We start from the raw sequence: 26,967 nt of genomic DNA, 5'->3' as shown, positions 1-26,967 counted from the left end.
ATTTACCAGAGCATGGTTAAATAGGGCATAGAGAATTGTTGTTGCACCTTTTCATCCAAAGCACAGTATCTTTGACCCACTACCATCAAGGAGATACAGGAGCATCAAAATCAGGGCTGCCAAGCTGGGAAATGGCTTCTTTTCACAAACTGAAAATTATAAACTATAACTGAGTAAATCATCCCAAAATATTTAAATATATAAAATTATATCAATGCATATACGATATGCGATATGTGTTTTGTGTGTGTATGTCTGGGCACTGTGGTCCAGAGAAATGCTGTTTTGGCTGGTTGTATACATAAAATCAGATGATAATAAACTTGAACGATGTAAAAGACTGCAGAAATTATAATACAGGAAAACTGTGGGGATGGCAAGATTAGTGCAATACTATTACAATGCCAGCAAACCTGGATCAAATCCACTATGGTCTATAAGGAGTTTTTAGAATTTACCTGTGACCATGTGGGTTTCCTCTGGGTGCTTTGGTTTCTCCCCATATTCCAAAGTAGGTTAGTAGGTTAATTGGTCACATGGGTGTATTTGGGCAGAATGGACTAATGGGCTGGAAGGACCTCTTACCATACTACATCTTTAAAAAAATGGCTGTTCTCCATACCAACTCCTGTACACAGTTTATCCTCCATTTATATACAGTATTCATCAAATCACATTAAGGAGCATAAATGGATAATTTCAACCCCAAAGCCTGTTCAACCAATTAATTTATAGTTACTCTCACCTTCTTCCTATATCCCTTAAGATCTTTGATCAATTAAAATCCAAAATATCTCACATATAAAGCATATAGTTGATCTGACATTAATTGCCATTTCTAAAAGATGTAAAAATCCCTAACCATTTGTAAGCAGAAGAGTTTCATTGTGCTACTCTTGAAAGGTTCAATTGTTTAGAAAATCTCAATTCACTAACCAGAATTAGTTTCTCTAACAATGACCCTACATTGATCATAAACCTCTTGAAACTCTATGTCAGGGGTGGCTAAACTTGCTTAATGTAAGAGCCACAAACGATAAAGCTCAGATGCTTGAGAGCCGCAGGACAAGAACAAAGTTCACACATACGTTTCTATTGTGACGTACACATTTTGTAACAAAAAAATTATATAAATTTTAAGAAATGGATATTAAATGCAATAATATTTATTCATGCCTGCAGTTTTTAAACTGTTAATTTGTATTAGTTTCAGTAATCACAAAGACACAAATATGTAAAAAAAGGTAAACCAAAAAAATGAGAGATATTTTAATCAGATTTCCACCTTACAAAATTAGTCTTATTATAATCATATATTTTTATGAATAAAATACAATGCTACAAATATCAGGCTGTTAAAGATGCGAGTCGGGCGAGCGAGGGGGAGAGACCGGCAGTGCCAGTCGGGCGGGTGAGGGTGGGGGGAGACCAGCAGCGCGAGTTGGGCGGGCCAGAGACCGGCAGCGAGCCTCATATTAAAGGTCAAAGAGCCGCATGTGGCTTGTGAGCCATGGTTTGGCCACCCCTGCTCCAGGGTATGTATCCCTTGTTTGTGTGATTTTCTCCAAGGCCAATTTATCTTTCCTATGGTGCAGTCTCCAAACCATCTTAAAAAACTGCAATCTGGATTTAGCAGAGCTTTAATAGAACTTGAGCCTCCCTTACATTCCAATAATTTAAAAGTGAAGGCTAGAATTCGACTGATCTCTGTATTTGCCCATGGCATCATATACATAATGAAACCCACCTCTCTAGATTCTGTAGACCACCAACATTTCTAGCGCCTCAACCTTTACAAAGTACTCCTCTGTTTTTTTTCTAGGTCAGCAGTGGATGATCTCCTATTTGCCACAGTTTGCTTGATCAATCTACATGTTACATCACAGAAAAATAGGCCATTCGACCTTTCTGATATGTGCCGACCAATAAAACCAGCTAGTTCCACTGACCTATTCGAATTCCATAACCCTCCAGACCACTCTTTTCCATGTATTTATCCAAGATTGAATCTGCATTCACTACATCACAGAGCAGCTCATTCCACACTCTGACCACTCACTGAGTGAAACTCCCCTAATGTTCCCCTTATATCTCTCCCCTTTCAGCTTAAAGCTCAGACCTCTTCTATTTATCTCCCCCAATCCAAGTGGAAACATCCTACTCACATCTATTCTGTCTATACCCTTCACACTCTTATAACCTCTATCAAGTCTCCCCTCAACCTTCTTCGTTCCAAGGAGTATAGTCCTAACCTGCTTAATCTTTCCCAGTAACTCAACTCTTGAAGACCCAGCAACATCTTAGTAAATCTTCTCTGCACTCTTTTAACCTTATTGATATCTTTTCTACTGCTGGGCGACCAGATCTGCACACAATATTCTAAGTGTGGCCTCACCAATGTCTTGAATAACTTCAACATGACATCCCAACTTCTATACTCAATACTTTGATATAAAAAGGCTAAAATGCCAAATGCTTTCTTTGCAACCCTGTCCACATCCAACACCACCTTCAGGGAACAATGTGTACGTATTCCCAGATCTCTTTTCTCCTCCGCATTTCTCAGTGCCCTACCATTTACTGTGTATGTCCTACCCTGATTCGCTCTTCCAAAGTGCAACATCTCACACTTATCTGCATTAAATTTCATCAGCCATTTACTGGCCCAATTTCCCAGCTGGTCCAAATCCCTTTGCAAGCTTTGAAAATCTTCCTTACAGTCCACTACACCTCCTATCTTTGTGACAGCAGCAAACTTGCTGATCCAATTCACCATGTTATCATCTAGGTAATTTATATAGATAACAAATAATAATGGTCCCAATACAGATCCCTGAGACATACCACTTGACACAGACCTCCAGTCTGAGAAGCAACCATCCACCACCACACTCTGTTTTCTTACACCAATCCAATTTCAAAATCAGTTTGCAACCTCTCTTTGTATCCCTAGTGTTCTAACCTTCTGAACCTACCTCATATGTGGAACCTTGGCAAAGGCCTTATTAATCAACATCCACAGCCTTTCCCTTACCAACCTTCTTGGCAACTTCCTCAAAAAACTCTACAAAATTTGTTAAACATGACCCACAATGCATAAATCCATGCTGACTGTCCTTGATCAGCTGATGTTAGTCCAAATATCTACATATCCTATCTCTCAGAAATTCTTCAAATAATTTACATTCTACTGACACCATTCTACTGCCTGGTTTATTTTTTGAACCCTCCTTCAACAGCGGGACAACATGAGCTACTTTCCACCTCTTCCATGATTAAGGACATTTTTAATGAATCCGCCTGGAACCCTGCAATTTCAACATGTGTCTCCCTCAAGGTGTGGGGGAATATCATATCTGGTCCAGGGGATTTGTCTACCTTTATTCATTGCAAGGCAGCACACATCTCCTTCTTCTTAAACTCCATGTTCCATGACACTTGTATTTGTTTCCCTTCCATCCTTATTCACTATACCAGTTTCCTGCATAAATACTGATGCAAAAAATTGCTCAAGATCTCCCCCATTTTGCGAGGCTCCACACATACAGTACAACTCCAATTATTCAAAATGGTCCAGCCGGTTTTTTCGGAGAACCAGTCATTTTTTAAAAAACAGCCATGTAGCAACAGCAAATCACTTGTAACAGTGTTTAAACAATAACAAATAACAAGGTAAGGCTTTTTAAGCATTAAAATGTTTAATTTTCACCCGAAAAAAATGCTGGCCACCACTGATCACTGACCCCCTCCCCACTGAGGCCCTGCTCGTGCCGGAGCCAAGGGTCCCGTTCCTGCCCGGGAGCTTGAGGTCCCCACCAGTGCCAGGGGTCGATTGCTGTCAGCGCCAGGAGCCTGAGATCCACTGCTGCAGGCGCTGCGAGTCTGAAGTCTGGTGCTGCTGCCACTGCCGCAAGGAGCCCAAGGTCACTGCCGCCACCGGGAACCTGAGGTCCGCGGGAGGCAGCAGCCTGGGGTTCGCTGTTGCGGGCACCGGGAGCTCAGGGCCGCTGCTGCTGCCGGGAGCCCGAGGTCCACTGCTGCCACTGCCGAGGTTCAACGTCCCCGGTCGGTTCGGCTCCAAAAAATTTTTCGAAAAGTGAGGATTTCAGATATCTTTATTTATCCAAAATTTTTTTAAAATTTGGATAATTGAGGCTTTCTGAGAATCCAATTTTGTATAATCAGAGTTGTACTGTAGGTGACCACTCTAATTTTCTAGGGGTATGATTTTATCCCTTACTATCCTTATAATTTTAATATACTTATAGAAAGCCTTTGGATTTTCCTTCACATTATCTGCCAAAGCACCTTCATGTCTTCTTTTTGCCTTCCTAATTTCCCTCTTAAGCAATCTTTTACACTTTCTATACGCTGGAAGTAGCTCATTTTCTCCTTGTTGCCTATACCGCGTATATAGCCCCTTCCTTTTCTTAACCAGTTCTCCAATATCATGTTATCTGTTGTAACTGCATCACTGACAAAACTGGATATATCACCTTGTTTGCTATTAAAAGCCTTTATAACACGCATAATTCAAGTCCAAGAAAGTAGAATAGGAACCTGACCAAGCCTGTCCTGCCATTCAATTCAATCATGACTGATCTTCCCAAGGTTTCATTCCTCTTCTGTTTCAGCTCTCAATGCCACAATATTTCAAATATTTATCTATTCTTTAAATACCTCTAATGATCTAGCCTCCATAATCCTCTAAGGCAGGGGTTCCCAACCTTTTTGTTCCTCTGTACCCCTTAGGCATTTTTATACGTTCCTGTGTACCCCTAAAAAATAAAGATTAAAAAAAACCACAAGATTGTGCAATCTGACTGCCGATTACAACACCATGTATTGTACAGTAGTGGTTATTCTCTCAGACCCAATGTACCCCCTGAAAAGTGCAAATGTACCACTGGGGATACATATACCCCAGGTTGGGAACCCCTGCTCTAAGGTAAAGATTTCCAGAGATTCACTCTACACTGCAAGAAGAAATTCTAATGCACCATTTAAAAAAAAATGAAGCTCCCCCCCCACCCAATTCTTGTTCGCTTGTTCAGGACTCTTCAACATCTATCCCTTCACACTTCCAAATTTTTCTAAACTCCAATGAGTACAAATTTAACTTTTAAAGTTGTTCATGAGAGAACAATCTCATCCTCGTGAATGTCTTCTGAACCTACCTTCAATGCTAGTAATCCATAACAATGGCTAAAATACAGATTTTTGAGGAAGATCACTGAAACCCAGACAACTTGAGCTCCTGTTTGATATCCCTAGCCTTTCCTCCATCACCTGCCTCAGTTTATTAATCTGGTTAGGAAAACAGCTGCCATCAATTCCATAAGATTCAATTTCAACTGCTGTTTCTTTCAAGGTGCTTTATATATCTGCTGGGTTTATATAAATAAGTTCGATAAAAATTTCAGGTGTCCATTATTTAATAATTTCCTCAAAAAATATTCAGGCATGATACCTACAAATCCATGCTGGGTCCTCCTGATCAAGCAATAATTTTTAACAAATTCAATCATTTTACATGAATCGCTATCTCTGATTTCATATGAGTTTCCTTGCAACATTTGGTATATTTCTATTGAAGAGAATTTCCCCATCTCTTTGTTCAAAATCTTTTGTCTTAGTTATGAATCTATCCCCTTCCCACCCAAGCCTATGGATCTCTGTAACACTTCATAGAACCAGAGAAAAGAAAACAGGCCCTTTGGCCCATCTAGTCCGTGCCAAAATATTATTTTGCCTAGTTCCACTGACCTGCACCTATTCCATATCCCTCCATACTCTTCCCATCCATGTACCTGCACAAATTTTTCTTATATGTTAAAATTGAGCCTGCATTCACCACTTCAGCTGGCAGCTCGTTCCATACTCCCACCACTGTGTAAAGAAATTCACCTGAATGTTCCCCCTAAACTTCTCCCCTTTCACTTTTAATACACGTCCTCTGGTTCGTATCTCACCTAACCTCAGTGGAAAAAAACCTACTTACTCTATCTATAGCCCTCATAATTATATATACCTCAATCAAATCTCCCCTCATATTTCTATGCTCCACGGAATTCAGTCCTAACTTGTGTTACCTTTCCTTGTAACTTGGTTCTTGAAGTCCCAGCAAAATCCTAGTAAATCATCTGCATTTTTTTCAATTTTATTGATATCTTTCCTGTAGTTAGTTGACCAAAACTGAACAATACTCCAAATTTGGCCTCACCAATGTCTTGTACAGCTTTACCATAATATCCCAATTCCTATACTCAATACTTTGATTTATTTTTAAAAATTTTTAAAAATTTTATTTATAGATTTAAAACCACACAAATAAAGCACATAATGAAAAATAATTCAATTCAATACAAATACATGTGGCATATAAAAAGATAAGAAAACTTCCCTATATACCACCACCTGCCCCCCTCCTTCTATACCTCTACAAGAAAAGAAGAAAAAAGAGAGAAAAGAAGGGTCAAAAGAACCTCAACAGGAGTACCTGTTACTGAAAAGTTTCTTATATATTGAGACCTTAAGGAGAAAGGGAATGTCAGATCCTCAATTAAATAGTAGCACCCCATATTTTGTACATAAGGGCCCTATATCTTCCAAAATATATATTTGTCTCTTAAATTTTAAGTAATTTTCTCAAGTGGTATACAACTCCGAATTTCAACGTGCCATTTTTCTATACCCAGATCTGTATCAGTCTTCCAAGTTATGGCAATACATTTTCTTGCTATTGCTCAAGCAATTTGAACAAACTTCTTTTGATATATATTCAAATTCAGTTTAGGTTTAAAACCCTTCATATCACTCAATAAAAATAACACTGGATCCTGTAGGAATTTAATCTCCAATATTCATTCCGATAATTTACCTATTTCCAACCCAAAAGGTTTAATTTTAGAACAGTGTCAAGTAGAACGCAAAAATGTACCAACTTCTTCCTAAAACATAAATTCGTAAGAGTCTGATTCAATTTTTAAAAACTTATATGGAGTTAAATATACCTGATGAATAAAATTATATTGCACCATTCTAGATCTCACCTTCATTGTACTTTTCATATTTTCTCCACATATCCCAATCCAATCTCATTCATCTATTTGTTTATTCAAATCGACTTCCCATTTTTGTCTAGAATGATGAAGCCCTATTTTTTGGGTTTTCCTTTATCTAACCTATACCTATACCTCATTGAAATAAATTTCTTATATTTCCATTACTTAACAATGATTCAAATTCTGTCTCTACTGGTAATAATGTCTCTTGACCATAAATATTTCAATACAAAATCTTTTTTCGATTAAAATAAATAAATTTTACGGCTTCAAAAACATCTTCTATCTTCTTAATCCCCTGACCCTGCCAAATCTTTAAAAATGTATTTCCAATGGAAAACGGAATCAGTCCATTCTGAAATAATGGTGTTTCTCCAGACAGTAAATCTCCTCCCCCAATTTCTTTATCAACCTTGGTCCAAAGCTCAATGAAATGCTTCAATATGGGAGTTTCTCTATTCATTGTTAACAACTTTAAATTCCATTTATAAATAAAATCTTGTGGGGTTGGTTCGCCTATTTTACTAAGTTTTAGTAAAAGGAGGAAAAACCCAACACCCATCCCCAACCAAACAATTTTCCCCTGCAACCGCTGCAATCGTGTCTGCCTGTCCCGCATCGGACTTGTCAGCCACAAACGAGTCTGCAGCTGACGTGGACTTTTTACCCCCTCCATAAATCTTCATCCGCGAAGCCAAGCCAAAGAGAAGAGATATATACCCAAGCTGGAATTTTATTTAAATCAAACATTACATTAACAAAACGCATCTTTATAATTATTCACAAAATTAGGGAGTTGCAAACCTTCTATATCATAATTTCAAGTTAATTTATCCAAAGAAACTCTTGTCATTTTTCCTTTCCATAAAAATTTCCTACTACGATCATTTAATTTTTGAGGAATTAGAATAGGAATTGAATGAAAAATATATTGTATTCTTGGAAAAACATTAATCTTAACACAATTTACTGAATTTATTAAAGAAATAGGTAACATATTCCATCTTTCCAAATCTTAATTTATTCTTTTTAACAATGGAGAATAATTTAATTTAAATAAATTATTTAATTCAGCTTCCATTTGAATACATAAATATTTTATTCCCCTTCTGGTCATTTAAAATCAATCAACTTCTTACAATTTACATAATCTCCTTTAGTAAAGGCATCATTTTACCTTTTTCCACAATTAATTTTATAATCAGATATTTCTCCATATTCTTTTAATCTAAATTTAAATTGATACAACAAATTTAATGGATCTGTTAAGTAAATTAAAACATCATTCACAAACAAACTTATTTTATATTCTTCCTGATTCACTTTAATATCCTTTATCTTTAAATCCTGTCTTATGAATTCAGCAAAGGGTTCAATTGCTAAAACAAATAAAGCCAGTGACAATGGACAACCTTGTCTACTTGATCTAGTCAATCAAAAAGTTGTTGACATTTGACCATTGGTTACTACTTTCCCAGTAGGGTTCTTATTTATTATTTTAATCCAGTCAATAAATATTGACCCTACTCAAATTTTTCCAAAACTTTAAAAAGAAAATCCCATTATAATCTATCGAATGGTTTTATTTCATTCCCAGATGTTTCAACCCTTTCAACTCTGTTCATATAAATATTCACATTATTTTAATAATCTGCACATCCAATTCCATTCTTTGAACTTTTTCTTTAACTTTATTGACTTTTGCAGCCTACTTCCTCATGTCAGTTCTAACATCCTTCACATAATTTCTAATATTCTATATATCTTAAAATCTGAAATTGCCCCATCATTAATGAAGAAATATTTTTTATAGTTACACTTTGACTTTCTTCATACTCTTCATCTTTACCTGTTTTCTCTTGATCTCCTTTTTCTTCTGTGTCACTACATGTCAAAAAAAACCAGGTGTTTCTGACAGCTCTGTCCCAAGTTGTAGTTCCTCCATTCTGCCAGCGTCAGAGGTGGCAATGTTAAGTCTCTAGTCAGAAGCTTGTTGTTCCTTTTCAAGCTTGCGCGGGGGTAACCCTTCGTGCATGTACGACATTCTGAGGGACTTGAACAGCTCCAGAGCCAACTTCCTCAGTTCAACGAGGAGGTGGCATTGCTGCTGGCTTCTGGAAGGCTGTCATTGCCTACATCGTCAATGGAGGCTTCAGCACTTGAGTCCCAGGCTCCAATGTTAAGGTAGGCCATACATTCTCCATTTTCTTCACTTCTTTACTCACTGTTAATTTCGTTTTTGCTGTCCTATTTCTTCTTCCAATCATATCTAGCACATTACAGGTAGGCTCCAAGGGTTTTTAATATCTGTTGATTATTTAAATTTTTTTTTATTTTCGGGCTTTTAAAAATTTCCCCCAGGGAGAAATCTTCGTTCCACCTCCTTCCCTCACGCCCCCCCAATAATTTGATTTATGAAGGCCAATGTACCTCTTTACAATCCTATCTTTGTGAGGTGCCTGAGGAGGTTCAGAATGTCACAGAAGACTCCTGTGAACCTCTACAGGAGAGCATCCTGGCTGGTTGCATCACTGCCAACTCTCAGGATAAGAATAAATTTCAGAGGGTTGTTAACTCTGCCTGCTACATCACAGGTACCAGACTTCACTCCATCGAGGACATCTACATGAGGCAATGTCTTAAAAAAGCAGCCTCTATCCTCAAAGACCTCCTCCACCCAGGCCATGCCCGCTTCACTCTCCTACCATCAGAGAAAAGGTACAGGAGCCTAAAGACGAGCACTCAGCGACACAACGACAGCTTCTTCCCCACTGCCATCAGATTCCTGAATAATCAATGATCCAAAGACACTGCCTTGCTTTTCACGCACCATTATTGTTATTATTATTTTATTTTTTATAGTAATATTGTATGATAGTTTTAATATGAATGCTTGCACTATAATGCTGCCACAAAATACTGAATTTCGTGACTTGTTCATGACAATAAATCCTGATTCTACCTGTGATGCCACATTCAGGAATTTATGCATCTGTATTCCCAAATCCCTCTTCTACGGCACCACTCAGTACCCTACCATTTACTGTGTATGCCCCACTTTGGTCTGCCCTTCCAAAATACAACACCTCTCAATTGTGTGCATTAAATTCCATCTGCAGCCCACTTTTCCAGCTGCTCCAGATCCCTCTCCAAGCCTTGAAAGCCTTTCTCACTTTCCACTACACCTCTAATCTTTGTGTCATCTACAAACTTGATGATCCAATTTACTACATTAACATCTGGACATTTTTTTGATTTTTTTTCAAAAATATACATAGTAACATTTTAAATATACAATATATTAAACTTTTTCTTATAAACACAACAAAAAGAAAAATAAAACAGTCCCTCACTCCCTGCATACATACAGATATGTTTACTGTCAAAACTCACATATAATTTAAATATATAGAGTACAAATGGGGAAATCAACGTTTTTGTATAATTTTTTTGTTCCTTTTTATTACTGTATCTGGGCCCCTCTGTGGTCCAGATATGGCTGCCAGACCTTTACAAAAGTGTCATATTTATTCTTTAAGTGATATGTAATTTTTTCCATAGGTTTACAGGTGTTCATTTCCACAGTCCATTGTGCTATTTTGAAAGGAGTCGGACTTCTAAGTGATGGTGATACATTTTCTCATTACCATCAGTGCTATTTTTATAAATGAGATTTGATATTTAGTCAATTTGTTGCTTATTTCTATAAAATTACCTAATAGATATAGCTCCAGGCTGCCTATGAAGGCCACTTCTGTTACCCTGGTTAATTTTTCTGCGATTTCTTGCCATAATGGCCTCACTTTCGTGCACGACCATGTGGCATGTAGAAAAGTTCCTGTCTCAGTCCCACATCTGAAACACATCTCTGAAATTTTAGCTTTTGATCTGCGTAACTTTTGAGGAATAAGATATAATTGGTGTAAAAAAATTATACTGAACCAGTCCATATCTTGCACTTATAATTGACATCATACTGCCCTTACATCAATCTGACCAGCTTCTTTCTGAAATCATCCCACACAAGTCCAACTCCCATCTTTTCCTTGACTTCTGCAACCATGGTTTTGCACTTCCACTCTGGAGAGCATAGTACATTTTTTTAATATATTTGGGTATATTCCCCACCCAGACCATTTGTTTAGTTTCATTAATTTCAGGTGGGGTCAACGTTAGTCCTCATCTTTCTCTTTAAGAACAATTTAAACAGAAGAAGGTCCCATTGGCCACTCTGTATCTGTGTTTTAATTGCTCAAAGAACATAAGAGTTCCATGTAGCAGTCCTTAATATATCTTATACCTTTGTCATAGGCAATAACACATTTTTACACAGTGGCGCTCTCATTGATATCCCTATTTTTTTCCTATACATTCATTAATTTCTTGCCATGTTCTAATCATACGTATTAGAATGGGGTTATCTGTCTTTTTCTTTAGTGATATGAAACTCAATTTATAGATAATGTCCTTTGCTTCCCCGACCTCCATTGAGTATATTTCCATTTGAACCCAAGGGCCTGTGAAGAAGGCCGTGAGAAATCTAGTCTGTGCAGCTAGGTAATATTTTTTGAAATCTGGAAGTCTAAGTCCTCCCAGCCCGTAGTCCCATGTCAGTTTTTCCATTGCAATTCTTGGAATCTTATTATTCCTTAGGAACTGTCTAATATGGTTGTTTAGTAGATTAAAAAATGTTTTTAGGTAATGGAATAGGCAGCGATTGAAAAAAGGTCTTGGCATCACTTTAATTTTGACACAGTTAACCCTTCCCACTAAAGTAATCGGTAAGTCTCTCCATTTCTGTTGGTCTCTTTCTCTCTTCCCAAGAAGAGGAACATAATTTAGCTTGAACAGATTTTGCAAATTATTGTCAGTTGCTATTCCACGATATTTTATTCCATCCATCTTCCATTTAAATTTACTTCCTTTTTAGTATCTTTCATATTCAAAATTTATTAATGGCATTATCTCACTTTTATCCATATTTATTATATAGCTGATATTCTTCCATATTTTACTAGTGTTCCTTGTAATGGTTCCAAAGATTTAGCTGGGTCTGATAGGTACAATAGCACATTAACAGCAAATAGACTGATTTTGTGTTCTTCTTGCCCGACTTTGAAGCCCTTTATATCCGGATCCCTTCTTATTATCTCCACCAGTGTTTCAGCTACTAAACAAAAATGCGCTAGAGAAAGGAGGCATCCCTGTCTGCTCAATCTACTCAAGGGGAACATCATCAACATCTGATTATTTGCCATTATTTTAGCTTGTGGATAATTGTATAAAGTTTTTATCCAATTTATAAATGCTCTGTCTATACCAAATTTTTCTCGTGTTTTAAATAAAAATGGCCATTACAAATGGCTGAAAGCTTTTTCAGCGTCTAGGGAGGGGAGACTGTAATACTTCGGTTTTGTTCAGATTTTGTCATGTGTATATTAAATAATCTTCCTAGACTATTTGTGGAATAACTTCCTTTAACAAAACCTGATTCATCTCTATGTATCAGTTTTGACAAGTATTGCCCCAACTATTAGCCAATGCTTTCTCTAGTATATTATAATCAACATTTAACAGTGATATTGGTTTGTATGATGAAGGTTTTAGTGGGTCCCTATTCTTTTTTGGTAACACTGTTATAATCGTGGTTGAGAATGATTCCAGAAGAGTTTGTGTTTCCACTGCTTGGTCTAGGATATCCATTAATAATTCTTTGAATTGTCTATAAAATTCATGTGGAAATCCATCCTCCCCCTGTGATTTATTAGCCTGTAGGGTGCCCAGGGCCTTTTCGATTTCTTCCCTTGTGAAGGGAGTATCTAATTCTCTCTCTTCTAGTTTTGGAAGTTCGACATTCAATTCTCACCTCCTAGTATAATTTCATGTAATATTGCCTAAAATTTCATTAATTTCTTTTTGCTCATATACTATTTTTATAGCATTTATCATTCTTGATTACTCCTCTTTTAATCTGTCAAGCTAAAACTTTGTGCGCCTGTCCATCTAACTCATTGTATTGTTCTTTAGTTTTTAATATAGCCTTTTCTGCCCTTTATGTTTGTATTGTATTGCTTTTTATTCTCCAGTAATCTGTATTCTTCTTGTAGTCCTGTTCTTTGACTTTTTTTTTCTAATTCTTTAATATCTTTCTCCAAACTGTTAACTTCTGCCATATGCTCCCTCTTAAGATTTTTCGTATAAAAAGTTCCATTCAACTCTGTCAAAAGCCTTTTCTGCATCAAGAGATATCACCATCGGATGGTCAGGGCACTGTCGATGTATATTAATCAAACTAATCACTCGAAGAATATTATCTGAAGCATACCTATTCTTTATAAAACCTGTTTGATCAACTTAGGTAAAAATTTGGCCAATCGATTCGCTAATACTTTAGCTATTATTTTATAGTCTACATTCAACAAAGAAATTGGTCTATATGAATACACCTTTAACGGATCTCTATCCTTCTTAGGGATTACAGTAATTAAGGCACTAGAGCATGATTCAGGTAAATCATAATGTCCCTTAATCTGTCGTAACACATCTCCAAACACTGTAGATAAATCATCATAAAATACCTTACAAAATTCAACCGAAAACCCATCATCACCAGGTGATTTTCCATTCGGTATTTCCAACATAGCCGATTTAATTTCTAAATCAGTAAAAGAAGCCTTTGTATTTAACAAACCCAGCTCAGTCACTTTTACACTTGAAGGAATGTTTAACACAATATGGATCTTTGTCTGGATATAAAGTTAATTGGGGAAAAAAGTTAAATTTTACCGATAGGTGAAGGAGATTATTCAGTTTATAAGAATATTATTAATTTGAAGTGGACTGATCGAATTAAATATTTGGGTATAAATGTGGATGTTGATTATCAATCTTTATATAAATTAAATTATGTACCATTAATGAAAAAGATCAAAGCTGATTTGATTAAGTGGAAGGATCTTCTTATAAATTTAATTGGAAGAATAAATACAATCAAAATGAATATCTTTCCACGTATACAATATTTGTTTCAGTCAATTCCGTGTTTACTTAATAAGAATAGTTTTGAAATTTAAATAAAATGGTTAGGGAATTTTTATGGAAGGATAAATTTCCGAGAGTAGCTTTGAATAAACCAACCTGGAAATATGCGTTAGGGGATTACGCTTACCACATTTTCAAAATTATTATGAGGCAGCTCAATTTAAATTTATTAGTTTATTAATGGATTTGGAACGGCCCCCTAGTTGGGCTAAAATTGAGATGGCGAATATTTCTGAATTTGAAATATATCAATTTTTGTTTCGGTGGAATTTAAATTTATTACAACAATATAACGTGCCTATACTAAGACATTTAATAAAGTTATGGATGAAGAAAAATAGAATGATAGGTTCTAAGGGTAAATTATTGACTTTAACACCATTATATAATAATCAACTTATTCCATTTTCAATGTATGATCAATGTTTATTACATTGGAAATCTGAAGGTACAAAAAATTTTGGGGATTGTTTTAAAGAAGGTCAATTTTTATCATTTAATCAAATGAGGGAAGATTTTGGTATTAATGAGAATTCTTTATTTGTTTATATCAACTTCGATCTCTAGTAAAACAAATATTTGGTGAAATATGATTTAACCTAAATTGACTAAATTTGAATCTTTTCTTGTGATTGCACCAAAGAAGGGATATATTTCATTGATGTATATTACAGGAAAGTATGGAAAAAAAGGGATGGGATAGATCTAAGATTAAATGGAAAAAGGATATTAATCTTATTTTTTCCGAGGATGACTGGTTAGATATCTGTCATGATCGTGTTACTAGATTGATAAATGTTCGTTATGCAATGGTTAATTACAATTTTTTACATCAATTGTATTTAAAAGTTAAAAAAAAAATGGTTTTAGTAAATCAGACTCTTGTTTTAGGTGTGGTAATTCGGTTGGAACTTTTTTTCATGCTGTTTGGTTATGTGTACATATACAATCTTTTTGGAAAGCAATTCAATTGTTTTTGGAACGTTTGTATAAGATCAAAATACCTCTGGATCCGACAATATTTTTGTTGGGTGAGTTGAATCCTTTGAAAGATTTAGGATTACATAAATTTCAAATTGCTTTTGTGTTTCTGTTGCAAAAAAATGTAATGAGATTGATATTAATAGATGGCATAATGAGATTAAAACTTGTTTAGTAATGGAAAAAATTACATATGTTTTACATGATAATTATTCTTTTTTTTAATAAGTGGTCTTTATATTTAGAATATTTACATTTAGATTTACCTTGATTAGATTTTAGTAAATATATTTCAGTTTTCTTTTTTCTTTCTTTGGCTCTCCTACAGAGAGTTGGCTGAGAGGGGGAGGGGGGGATTCTTTTTTTATATAAAGAAAATTTTTTTATCATTCATTATATGTATTTTTCTTATTGTATGTAATAACTTTGTTGAACGAATAAATAAAGTTATGAAAAAAAAAGATTTTTCGTATAGAATATAATTTGTCCCCTTAAATATGCTTTGAGTATGTCCCATATCAGAAAACTATTATTAGTAGATGGCAGATTTGTTCCACCAAATATTTCTATCTGCCTCTATAAATTTGCAGAAGTTTGTTCTTTTAAGCAATGTAGTATTGAGATGCTATCTGGATACATTCTCTTTCTTTTCCATTATTGTTATAGTTAATATTGGGAGTGGTCTGATAGAAGCCTCATTAAATATTCTGTTTTTATCACTCTACTTTTTAACTGGGCAGACATTAAAAATAAGTCAGTCCTTTTATGTGAGTTGTACACCCTTGAGTAAAAAGAGTAGTGACTCTCAGTGGGATTAAATTGCCTCCATACATCGATAAGATTTAGATCTTTCTTATATGAAATTGTGGTCTTTGCTGCTTTCACCTCGTTATTGTTTTTGCAGATTTATCTAGTATTGGGTCCAAGCAAAAGTTAAAATCTCCTCCAACCAATATATTTGTCTTCCCTCTGCTGTTTTTAAGATTATATTCTTTATAAAGGCTTTATCGTCATAATTTGGAGCATAAATATTCATAAATGTCCATACTTCTTCATAAATTTTACAATGTGCCATTAGATATCTTCCAGCTTGATCAATCGAAGTATCTTTCATTAGCACTGGTGTATTTTTATTAGAATTTCTACCCCTCTTGCCTTTGAACCAAAGGAAAATGATATTATTTGTTCCACCCATCCTCTTTTTCATCATGTTCCAATTTGGTAAGATGTATTTCCTGCAAAATGATTATATCAACTTTTAATTTCTTTAAATATGTCAAGACTCTTTTCTCCTTCACCACCCTGTTAATCCCATTAATATTAAAACTAATAAACTTTAGTGTTTTATTCATACAATTTTCAAACAGATATTGTATAACAATAAATTTTTCCAATTTTTAAAATTTTTAACTTTTCCCTTTTAGGAGAAATTTCTAACACATACATTTCTCCTTTAAGAAACACACACAACCCTAGCTCTGACAGTGACGTTGACAATAGTATCCAGAAGCCCATGAAAAAAGCTCAGAGGTTCTTCTGAAGAAGAGGAAACCCTCCCTTTAGTGCCCCCCCTCCCAAAATCAGAGCTACCACCTTCCTCCCTTCCTTACCACTTTTCTATCTTTTCAGAGGTCTCCATATAAACCACAATGGTTTTTCTTTTAACAGTGAAAACAAGACAGTTCAGTATTACTAATATAAATAAAAAGATAGTGTTTTTCAGTTAGCCCCTTTTTGAAATGGTCGTTTCAGTCCTTTCAGCTGGTGACTTTAATCTTTTAATAAATTCCTTAAAAATTCTTCCACTTCTTCTTAATTCATGAAAATCCATCAATTGCCTTCTGAGACATCCACCCTCAACATTGCTGGGTAAATCATTGAATATTTAAAGTTTTCGATCGTAGTTGTCTCTTTATCTTGTCAAATTCCTTTCCTTGTTCGACCAAGGCAGGGCTAAAGTCCTGGAAAAACATTACTTTTGCATTGTCCACCCCTAATGGGCCATTATTATTTTTTGAATATTCATATGTTGCTCCCAAGATCGCATCTCTCTCCCGGTAACTTAAAAGACTTACCAGGACTGGTCGTGGTTGCTGGGTCCGAGGGTCCGGTGAGCCCTTTCAATTTGTAGCTTCGCATTTAACTTGTCTTGTCCCAGCATTTGTGGGATCCACATTTCAAAGAAACTCACCATATCTTTTCCCTCGAATCCTTCTCTCAGTCCAATGATTCTTACACTGTTACATCTGCTAAAATTTTCCATATGGTCGATCTTGTCCACCAATCCTTTTTTTCTGTGTCCCATGTTTTTGCTTTTTTCTTTCAGTGCCTTCAGCCTGTCTTTTGTTTTGTCCAGCTCAGCCTCTGAACAAGTCATTTGTTCCATTAAGTCTTCCAAGACTTCTTTGATTTCTGTTACCTTTTCTGATACACTTGTGAAACAAGTGCACAAAATTTCCATCTTGTTTAGGATGTTGGTTATATCTTGGGTCAACCCCGCCTCCCCCCACCCCCTCCCCCCCCAAGCTCTGCTGGGTTCAGCTGGTCCCAAGACCTCTCCTGAGTTGCTCCTCATAGGGCTTCCACTCAATGTTCCTGGCTGAGCTGTTGCTTCTTCAGTTTTTGCTTGTGGTTGCCATGGTCATTTGGCACCAGTTTTATCCATTTTTGATGCTAACATTCTGGTTTTGAGCTTTCCAACCATCCTTTTAGTACGTTTTGTGGAGAGCTCTTTCAAAGCATGTCTGCTCAGCTCCTTAGCATGGCCACGGCCCTAACATCCAGATCCTTGAGACATATCGCTAGTCACAGGCCTCCAGTCAGAGATACAATCATGCACTACCACTTTCTGGCTTCTCCCATAAAGCCAATGTCACATCCAGTTTATTACCCCATGAGTACAGAGAGACTGAACTTTCCTGAATAATCTACCTTGTGGGACCCTGTCAAAAGCCTTGTTAAAGTTCATATAGACAATATCTAAAGCCTTTCTTTCATCAACATCCTGGTAACTGCCTCAAAAAACTCAGTAAGATTTGTTAAATATGACCTACTACGCATAAACCCACGTTGACTAACCCTTTAAGTCCTTGACTATCTAAATCAGTGGTTCTTTGACAATAAGCCTATTCCTATGTTTTTTTCATCAACATTTCTGGTAACTGCCTCAAAAAACTCAGTAAGATTTGTTAAATATGTCCTACTATGCACAAACCCACGTTGACTAACCCTTTAAGTCCTTGACTATCTAAATCAGTGGTTCTTTTAAAAACTAAAATATGTAATTTCATATTTGTTGCCTACTGCTTAGTAATTTACTGTTGCGTTCCACATAACTAACTCTAGCTCCTGATTTTCTTCATCACACCAATTACACTATTAAAATTATTTATATACACAGAGGACACTCTTTGTACAGAACTACAACAAAGCTAACATGCGAGGTGGCACAGTTGGCATAGTGGTCAATGCAATGCCTTTACAGCACCAGTGATTGAGACTGGACCTGGGTTTGAATCCTAAGCTGTCCGTAAGGAGTTTGTACATTCTCCCCGTGTCTATGTTGGTTTTCTCCGGTGGCTTGGACTTGCAGGGCCAAATGGGTCTGTTACAGTTCTGTATTTCTAAATTTAAAAAAAAGATTCTTAATGATGCCATTATCCAACTTTTAACCAACCTGTAATGTTCTTTGGTAACCTCCCACGTTATATCTTGTTGAAGACTTTCCTAATGTTCACATATACTTATCTTACCCATTAGGAGAGAAGCTGATTCCATAGATCTCTTTCAAATGTCCCTCCAGGAACATGATGCAGCGGCCAGTCCGTAAATCCCACAGTCGTCCAAAGGCATCAAGGCCACTGATCAGAAAGAGAAAAACTTTGAGCCAGACATAATGGCAACATTTTGACATGTAAATAAGGCAATGATAAAAAATGTTCTCCAGTCCTTAATTTTTGGAATGCCCTTAACTCCATTTTTGAAGTTGATGCTATTACTGCTGAATCGTAACTACTTGTACTTGAGTAAAATGCCCTATGGCATTTCACAGGATCATTATCAAGTAACAGATTGGGGTCATGGGACAGAGGAGTAGGTTTTAATTGTTGTCACTTTGGAGGAAAAAGATAAAAAGTTAAGGGTGAAGTTGAGAGTTAGGGCTTCAGATGACAGGTTAGCTTGAAACAGTGATTCATGGGGCTAGAGGAGATTGCAGGGCAAAGCCAAGGGTAAATCTGAGAACAAGGAAATGAATTTTAAAAATTAAGGATTGGCTTAGCCAGAATCAGGACCTGTTGGGAGTTAAGTCGCTGATAGCTCAGCTTTGGAGGACCTGAAGATTCCATAAGTAGAAGAAGGGCAACTAGGGAAAGACTCCCTTAAGGATCAATTAGTCTACGTTTGGAGCCATAGGGTATGGGTGAGGTCCTAAATGAATACTTCTCATCTGTACTTACTGTGAAGCTAAAAAAGTTCAATTTTTGCCTCACAGAAATGAGGCTTCAACAAGGAATGAACTCATGGCCTCTGGTTTAACCAGCTATTGGAGCCTCTATTGGAGCTACTGAGTTCAGGTACAAGAATAGTGATATCCTGTAGCGTACTGACATGATAAAGGAGGAGAAGTTGGTAGCTCCCCAGGGTCTGACGAACTCTATCCCAGGCTGTTTTGCAAGGCAAGGGGAGGGGGACATTGCTTCAGCTCTGACAGATTTTTAAATCTTTGCCAGCCAGAAGTCTGAGATACAGGTACACAATCCTTTATCTGGAACCCTTGGGGGACAGTGTGTTCCGAATTTCGGATTTTTCTGGATATCAGAAAGCTAGATTTAAGCCCACTCTAAGGTAGATAAACCCCCTGAGTCTGACCAGAAAGACTTTGTGGGAAGCAGAGGGGGAGATTGCTGAGGCCATGGCAAGGATCTTTGTATCTTCATTAGCCAACAGGTGAGGTACCAGAAGACCGGAGGATGGGTAATGCTGCACCTTTTTTGTAATGCATTAAAAAAATGTAATTGGTATATTTGGGGTGGCATGAGCTCATGGGCTGGAATGACCTTTTACTGTGCTGTAGCTCTAAAATTTTAAAAGATATTGAAGGGCTGCAAATCAAGCATGGGAACGACAGGATGGTGAACCTCATCTCTTTGAAAAATTCAAATTGTTCAGATAAGATCACTCTTTAATGAGACCATGCTACCTTTGATTAATTCTTGCTTTCTGAGTGTATATTAATCCCATTCATTAGAATTTTTGCCAGTATAGTCCTCATATTAGATGCACTGGCCTGTAATTTCTTGGCGTGAGTCGGGCGGCCGAGAGACTGGCAGTGCGAGTCAGGGGGGTGGGGGGAGGGGGGGAGACCGGCAGCGCGTTGGGTGGGCGATTGGGGGGGGAGAGAGAGACCAGCAGCGCGTCGGGCAGGCGAGGTGGGGGGGGAGACTGGCAGCACGAGTCAGGCGGGCAAGACCGGCAGCGCGAGTCAGGCAGGCAAGGGGGAAGACCAGCAGTGTGAGTCAGGCGGGCAACGGGGGAGACAGCAGCACGACTGGAAGTGGGTGTCGGTGAATATGGCAGCACAATTAGAGTGGGCTTAAATCTAGCTTTCTGATATCTAGAAAAATCCGAAATTCGGAACACACTGTCCCCCAAGGGTTCCAGATAAAGGATTGTGTACCTGTATCTCAGACTTCTGGCTGGCAAAGATTTAAAAATCTGTCAGAGCTGAAGCAATGTCCCCCTCCCCTTGCCTTGCAATACAGCCTGAGATAGAGCTCATCAGACCCTGGGGATTTATCAGCAAACCAATACCCCCTTTTGAATCAGAGTGCAACAAGGAAGTATGTAGGTACTGTGATTGTACTAAAATCACACAAAAATGCTGGAGGAACTCAGCTAGTTTCACAGCGTCCATCGGAGGTAAAGATATATCACCGATGTTTTGGACCTGAGCCTTTCCTCAGATGCCTGTCTGCTTTTTTGCTCATGTCCTATGGACACTTCAAGACTGGCTGAGTTCCTCCAGCATTTACTGTGTTTTTACTCCTTATTAATCAACATATTCAAAAATTTCATTATCACAACACCTGAATCCTCAAACTGCAATATCCCTCTCCTTAGTCAATTCAGATGAAAGTATTCACTATGGAACCATTGAGCATTACAGCATAGAAACAGGTCCATTTGGGCTTCTAGTCTATGCCAAACTATTTTTTCTTTGCTAGTCCCACTGACCTGCACCCAGTTCTTAGCCCTCCATACCTCCCTCATCCATATACCTGTTCAAATTCTTCTTCAATGTTAAAAATTAGCCCACATATTCACCACTTCAGCTGAAAGCTCATTCCACACTCCCACCACTTTCTGTGTGAAGAAGTTCCCCTATACTTTTTCCCTTTCATCCTAAACCCATGTCCTCTGGTTTGTATTCACCTATCCTCAATGGAAAAAGCCTATCTACATTTACTCTGTCTATCCCCCTCATAATTTTAAATACCTCTAGCAAACCTCCCTTCATTCTTCTATGCTCTAAGGAATCTATCTACCTGGCTCCATGTAAAAATTGCTACTTTTGTCCCTAATGATCTAATGTTTCTCTAGTTACCGTCTTGCCCTCAATATACATAAAATTCTGTGGATTTTCCTTAACTTTATCCATCAGAGATATTTTGGCATCCTTTTTGACTCCTGCTGCTTTTATAAATGCCCCACTTACACTTTCTATACATTTCCCAACAACTTTTCCTATTTTTAGTTCTCAATACATGCCATGTGCTTTTTTTCATTCAGCCTTTGATATCCCTCATCATCCAGGGTTCCTCAGATCTGCTGTCCTTACCTTTCACCTGTATGGGAGTTCCTTGGCACTGAACTCTCATTATTTCACTCTTGAATAACCCCCATTTGCCCACCTACCAGTAAGCAATTTTTCCTAGTCTATTTTTGTCAGGATCTGTTTTATGATATTGCAAGTTGCCTGCTCCCAAGTCAGTTCCTTATTCCTTTCCTTACGAACCTTAATTTAGAGTTACAGTCACTACTCCAAAATACTCTCCTACTGACATTTCAACTACTTGTCTGGCTACACTCTCTGACATTAGGTCCAGTAATGCTTGGTTTCCAGTCAGACTATTTTCACAACAAAAAAAGCAATCTGCTGGAGGAACTCAGTGGGTCAAGCAACATCAATGAGAGGAAAAGTTCATCTTGGGGCAGCTGAAATCCCCCTCATACGGTAAAATTCTCATTATCTGGAATTCAAGCAACTGCCACAAAATCTCAGTTATTAAATAGGTAAAAAATACAAAAGTTTAAAATTGGCATTCCTTGCAGTTAGTTTGCCAATCATGCAACAAGTAGTCTCAAGCAACTGGCAAATTCAATTATCTAGCATCTACCAATCCACATAGGTGCTGGATACCGCGAGTTTTACTGCATTGCATCTATCTGCAGATTGTCTGCATTATGGGTCCTTTATTGCCTGTTTACTATTAAGAGGCTAACACTAATGTTATAATTATAACCATATGTTTTATTTGAATAGAGCACTCAGGAAAGAGAGATATATGGTGCACTGAATATAGCTGTTCTAGCAAATCCAGTGAAGCAAGTGTGGTGAATCTCTGCTAAGCTGCCTGTCTCCCCTCTGGCAAGCCTTGATGTACTAACATTGGCTGTGCATTATCTCTACCGTTAAAGACACTCCCCTTGGGTATAACTGTGTATGCACCCATTGTCTTTCATTATTGTGCCATAAATTTCTAATAAAAGCCATGAATATTGTTTGACACATCGTCTTTGTCTACTTCATCAACTGGCACTACAGCAAATAAAAGATCAACAGAATAATTCTAACTCTGGGCAGGAACCTATCCCTGACTAGCTTTCTGCCTTGTGTGCCAATGACTGTTTTTTTTTAAATTCAGGAGTTATAAATCAAAATCTTTTCTGCATTCAAATTCCAAGATTAATTGAAAAGAAAAGTTAGCTTTATTAGATAGGATTCCTACATAAAACAAACAAAGTATTTGTTCTTTGTTCTTTGTGATGTCCTGGTGTCATGGATGCCTTGTATGAAGTCATGAATCAAACCACATAGATCATCCACCATGAACCCAACTTCCAATAGTCCCTGCAAGATGATCGTCCAGCTGGAGTCTAGGGATGGGCCACCTCTCTTCTGGTTGGGGAACCTAAGATGGGAGTTATCTCTTTGGCTGGAAACCTTGGGTAAGTATGCATTTTTCCTGGCTGCAGTACGTTTAATTGCAGTATTTCCTCATCAGTTAAACCATTCGCCACTGAGAAACCTATTCCCCTTAACATATTATAATACACTTTACAATATACTTGGAGGTACTCCCTACCATTTTCCAAGATTTTCTAACTTTATAGTTCATTGTTGATCAAGCAAAGCACATGATACCTAAATATCCATTAACAAAAGGTTACAATGAAGGAGTAATCAGCAAAATAATAATTAACCTGTTTGGCTCAACTGTTTTATTCTTTCCTGTTGCTATGCTATACTTAGCAACCTCCTTCTGTTCTAATCTATTTTAGAATGCATTATGTCAGCTCAGTACATACTGTACTCAATGACACTGAATTTGTACATTAATTTTCATGTAAAACTGCACAAATCCTGGATTATAACCAATTCTCCTGGGAACAAATGCATGACAAAGGAATCACACAGGACTCGTATCTTTGGACCTATGCCAACTCTGAAGGACCATCCAATGTTTTCTTTGCAGGGCAATGCAATGTTTTCTCATTCAAGCATATACCAGATTAACGTTTGAAACATCAATGAATTTGCTTCCATCATCTTTCAGGCAGTGCAACCCATAATAATACATGCTCCATAGAATTGAGGCCTTCCATCTCTCATATTCTAGTGAATGTGCTCTGCAACTTCGCCAGTGCTTAGAATAGGATGGAAAACTTCAGCTGAATTTTAACCTCGGATGATAAAATTAACCACAATTTTCTTGTGGTTTGTTCTCTACACTTATGTTTAAAGTGAGGATCCAAAATTCCATGGACTGGCCTTATCTTCCTCCCAAACACATAAATTTATCCTTCGCTGCATTAAATTTTATTTGTCAAATGTCTGCCCAAATGCACCAATAAAAGGGCTTCTCAAGTCTACTAACCACATTGGTATTCTTCAGGAAAGTAAACCACTGTGTACCTGGACATGGAGTCACAACAACAAAAGGAAACAAGCAATTTAATCAATGGACTCCGTGCTAGTTCAATGTACATCAATCCAATCAATTTTACTCCACCATTTTAACACCATGACCCTGCAAGTTACCTCTTAAATTGCCTATCTAAATTAATTTTGAAATCATCGATCATCTCTGTTTACATTATCTTCATAGGCAGTAAGTTCCAGGTCATCACTGCTGATTAAAAAAAGATGTTTGTTCCCACACTCCTGTTCCAAGGACTGCCATGCAGTGGGAACAGCACTTTTTGCCTACCTGCACTGAACTTATCATTACCTCTACACCGCTGTCAAATGTCCCTCAATTCTCTCTCTTCAGGAAGAACAACCCCAACTTTGCCAATCTAACCTGGTAGCGAAGTTGTCATCTTTGTAACCATTCTAGTAAATCTTCTCAGCCCATCTCAAAGACCTTTATACATATGTGCAATGACCAGAACTGCTTGCAATACTCTGACCTAACTAGATTTTTTATGAGGTTCTGCATAACTTCCTTGCTTCTGTATTCAATACTTCCTGACATGAAGCCCAAGATCCTGAATGAAAATTAAAAAGAAATGAAAGTTTGTATTGTTATGGATAAAATTACCTATGTTTTGCATGATAATTATTCTTTTTTTGTTAATGTGGTCATTATATTTGGAATATATGCATTTAGCAGTACTTTGATTTATTTTATTATTTTTTTAGTTTTTTTTTCATATATATTTCTTTGGCTCTCCTTAAGAGAGCTGGCTGAAGGGGTGGGAGGGGGGTGGGGTTTCATTTATTTTTTTCATATAAATATAAAAATTTTGTTGTGAAGTGTATTTATATGTCTACCAATAATTTTTCAATTAAAAAAAAACAAAACTGCAGATGTTAGAAATCTGAACTTAAAAACTCAGTAGGTCGGACAGTATCTGGAAAGAGAAAGTATTAATGCTTCTGACCTGGGACTTTCTATTGAAACTGGAAGAGAAACAAATTAGTGGAGGTAGAAAGTCAGTTGTGAAGTGCCTGAATGGAAGATGAGGCCTTGCTCTTCCAACTTGTGATGGGCCTCAGTGTAACAGTACAGGCCACAAACAGAGGAAGTCTGAATGGGCGGGGGAACTAAAGAGACAGGCAACCAGAAATTCAGGGTCTCTCCTGCAGAATGACCAGAGCCCAATCTATATTTGGTATCCCCACTGTAGAGGAGGCTACATTATGAAAAATGAATGCAATTTGGAAGAAGCGCAAGTGCATTGTTACTTCGCCTGGAAAGAGTGCTTAGATCCCTGGATAGTGGGAAGGGTAGAAGTGAAAGGACAGGTGTTGCACCTCCTGCACTTCCATAGGAATCCCAAGATCCCATATGGCTTCGTAACAACTCATAATGTAGGAAACTACTCATTAGATCAGTTAACCTGTCGAAAGAGAAACTGCGTTAATATATCAATTTGAAGGAGTGAGGGTTACTGTAGATCCATCAAGGTTACCCTATTGTCAACCTTAGACTCATTTCCTTTTTCCTCTACACATCTACTCTGCAATTTAAAACGTTTTCACTCTTTTTCAGTTCTGATCGTACTTGTTTCTCTAGTTACAAGTGTTGCTTGACCTGGTTCCTGACCAAAGTTTGCTGTTGATGCTTTAGATTTCCAACACTTGATTTTTTTTTAAAATTCAACTCTCTCAATGTTTTACCATCTTCAGTATCATGTCCATGAAAGCCTAGGCTCTTCTGTAGCTGACCATGCTATAGAACTGCACCATGACATTATTATTGCTATTCCCCATCATTTAACAAGATTCAATGGCTATGCCCAAGACTGCAAAAATTGCAGAAAATTGTGAAGACAACTCAGACCATAATGCAAACAAACCACCTTCCACTGACTCCATCTATACTGTATCTCCTGTTGTCTTGAGAAAGCTGTAAACATATTAAAAGATTCTTCCCACTCTTTGCTCCCCCTCCGTCGGGCATGACATACACGAGCTTGAAAACATGAACCTCCAGATTCAAGAACAATTTCTTTCCTGCTGTTATCATTCTCTTATATAGACCTCTCACTGATGATGCTCTTGGCCTGTTCTAACTATGCTTTCCTCTGTACCCTGGACTTCTCTCGTGACATTATTACCTGCACTCTTTGATTAGCTGTAACACTGCAACCTGCACTTTTGTTTTATTTTCCATGTACTTAATTATGAGTTGACATGCCTGGATAGAAAGCAAAGAAAGCCTTTCACTGTATTTCAGCACACATGACAGTAAACAACTCAATGTAATTCTACTGCCTCCTGTCACCTCATCCTGCTGGTCTGGATATGTCTAGTCTGAATTAGATTTCAGTCTGAGACAATCATGGTTAACTCATTACAAGCCTTTGAAGTTGTCCTCAAAACACCCTTCTCAGGTACTTGCAAAATTCTGGCTGTCATTATCATCCACATCCTGAAAGTGTTTACTTGCGCATTCTAGGTGCAACCCTTCATTGCTCTGAACAGTTTGATCTTCAAGCAGAAATGGAGATGTGCTCTTTAAACAGGGAGTATTCCCCATAACAAGGAATGTGAAAACACCATCACAATAAAGGGGGAGCTTTCTTTTGTTGTGCTTGAAAAACATTGGACTGGGTAAACCACAGACAGATAATTTCTTAACATTATGAAAGT

The 26,967-nt window shown here is 37.3% G+C and overlaps 2 protein-coding genes and 1 long non-coding RNA gene across 13 annotated transcripts in view; 2 read left to right on the top strand and 1 right to left on the bottom strand.

The window, feature by feature from the left end:
* Positions 1–22,850, top strand: part of LOC138761581 (E3 ubiquitin-protein ligase RNF183-like) — a 37,740-nt gene extending 14,890 nt beyond the window's left edge. For 5 of the 6 annotated variants that reach the window (XM_069933932.1, XM_069933938.1, XM_069933921.1 and 2 more), the window contains one exon: positions 1,823–2,176. The gene's annotated coding sequence lies outside the window, so the exon portion shown is untranslated. Of the gene's footprint in view, positions 1–1,822; positions 2,177–22,629 lie in introns of those variants that run through there. The other variant, XM_069933960.1, reaches the window with a different exon arrangement.
* The window catches only part of prpf4 (pre-mRNA splicing tri-snRNP complex factor PRPF4), a 67,296-nt gene that overhangs the window by 7,057 nt on the left and 33,272 nt on the right, over positions 1–26,967 (bottom strand). For 3 of the 5 annotated variants that reach the window (XM_069933867.1, XM_069933845.1, XM_069933862.1), the window contains exons 12-13: positions 18,839–18,946; positions 10,780–10,919 (exon numbers count right to left, since the gene is read on the bottom strand). In XM_069933867.1, coding sequence (XP_069789968.1) covers positions 10,780–10,919; positions 18,839–18,946 — 248 coding nt within the window. Of the gene's footprint in view, positions 1–10,779; positions 10,920–17,651; positions 18,710–18,838; positions 18,947–26,967 lie in introns of those variants that run through there. The other 2 variants (XM_069933871.1, XM_069933852.1) reach the window with 2 other exon arrangements.
* The window catches only part of LOC138761610 (uncharacterized), a 33,571-nt gene continuing 29,799 nt past the window's right edge, over positions 23,196–26,967 (top strand). For both annotated transcript variants that reach the window (XR_011356394.1, XR_011356395.1), the window contains exon 1: positions 23,196–23,315. This is a non-coding gene — a long non-coding RNA (uncharacterized lncRNA). The remainder of the gene's footprint in view (positions 23,316–26,967) is intronic.

This window comes from Narcine bancroftii, chromosome 1, assembly GCF_036971445.1.
Source record: "Narcine bancroftii isolate sNarBan1 chromosome 1, sNarBan1.hap1, whole genome shotgun sequence".
Classification (NCBI taxonomy): Eukaryota; Metazoa; Chordata; class Chondrichthyes; order Torpediniformes; family Narcinidae; genus Narcine; species Narcine bancroftii.
The sequence above is the reverse complement of the archived record's forward strand: the minus strand, read 5'-3'. Positions and strand labels throughout refer to the sequence as shown.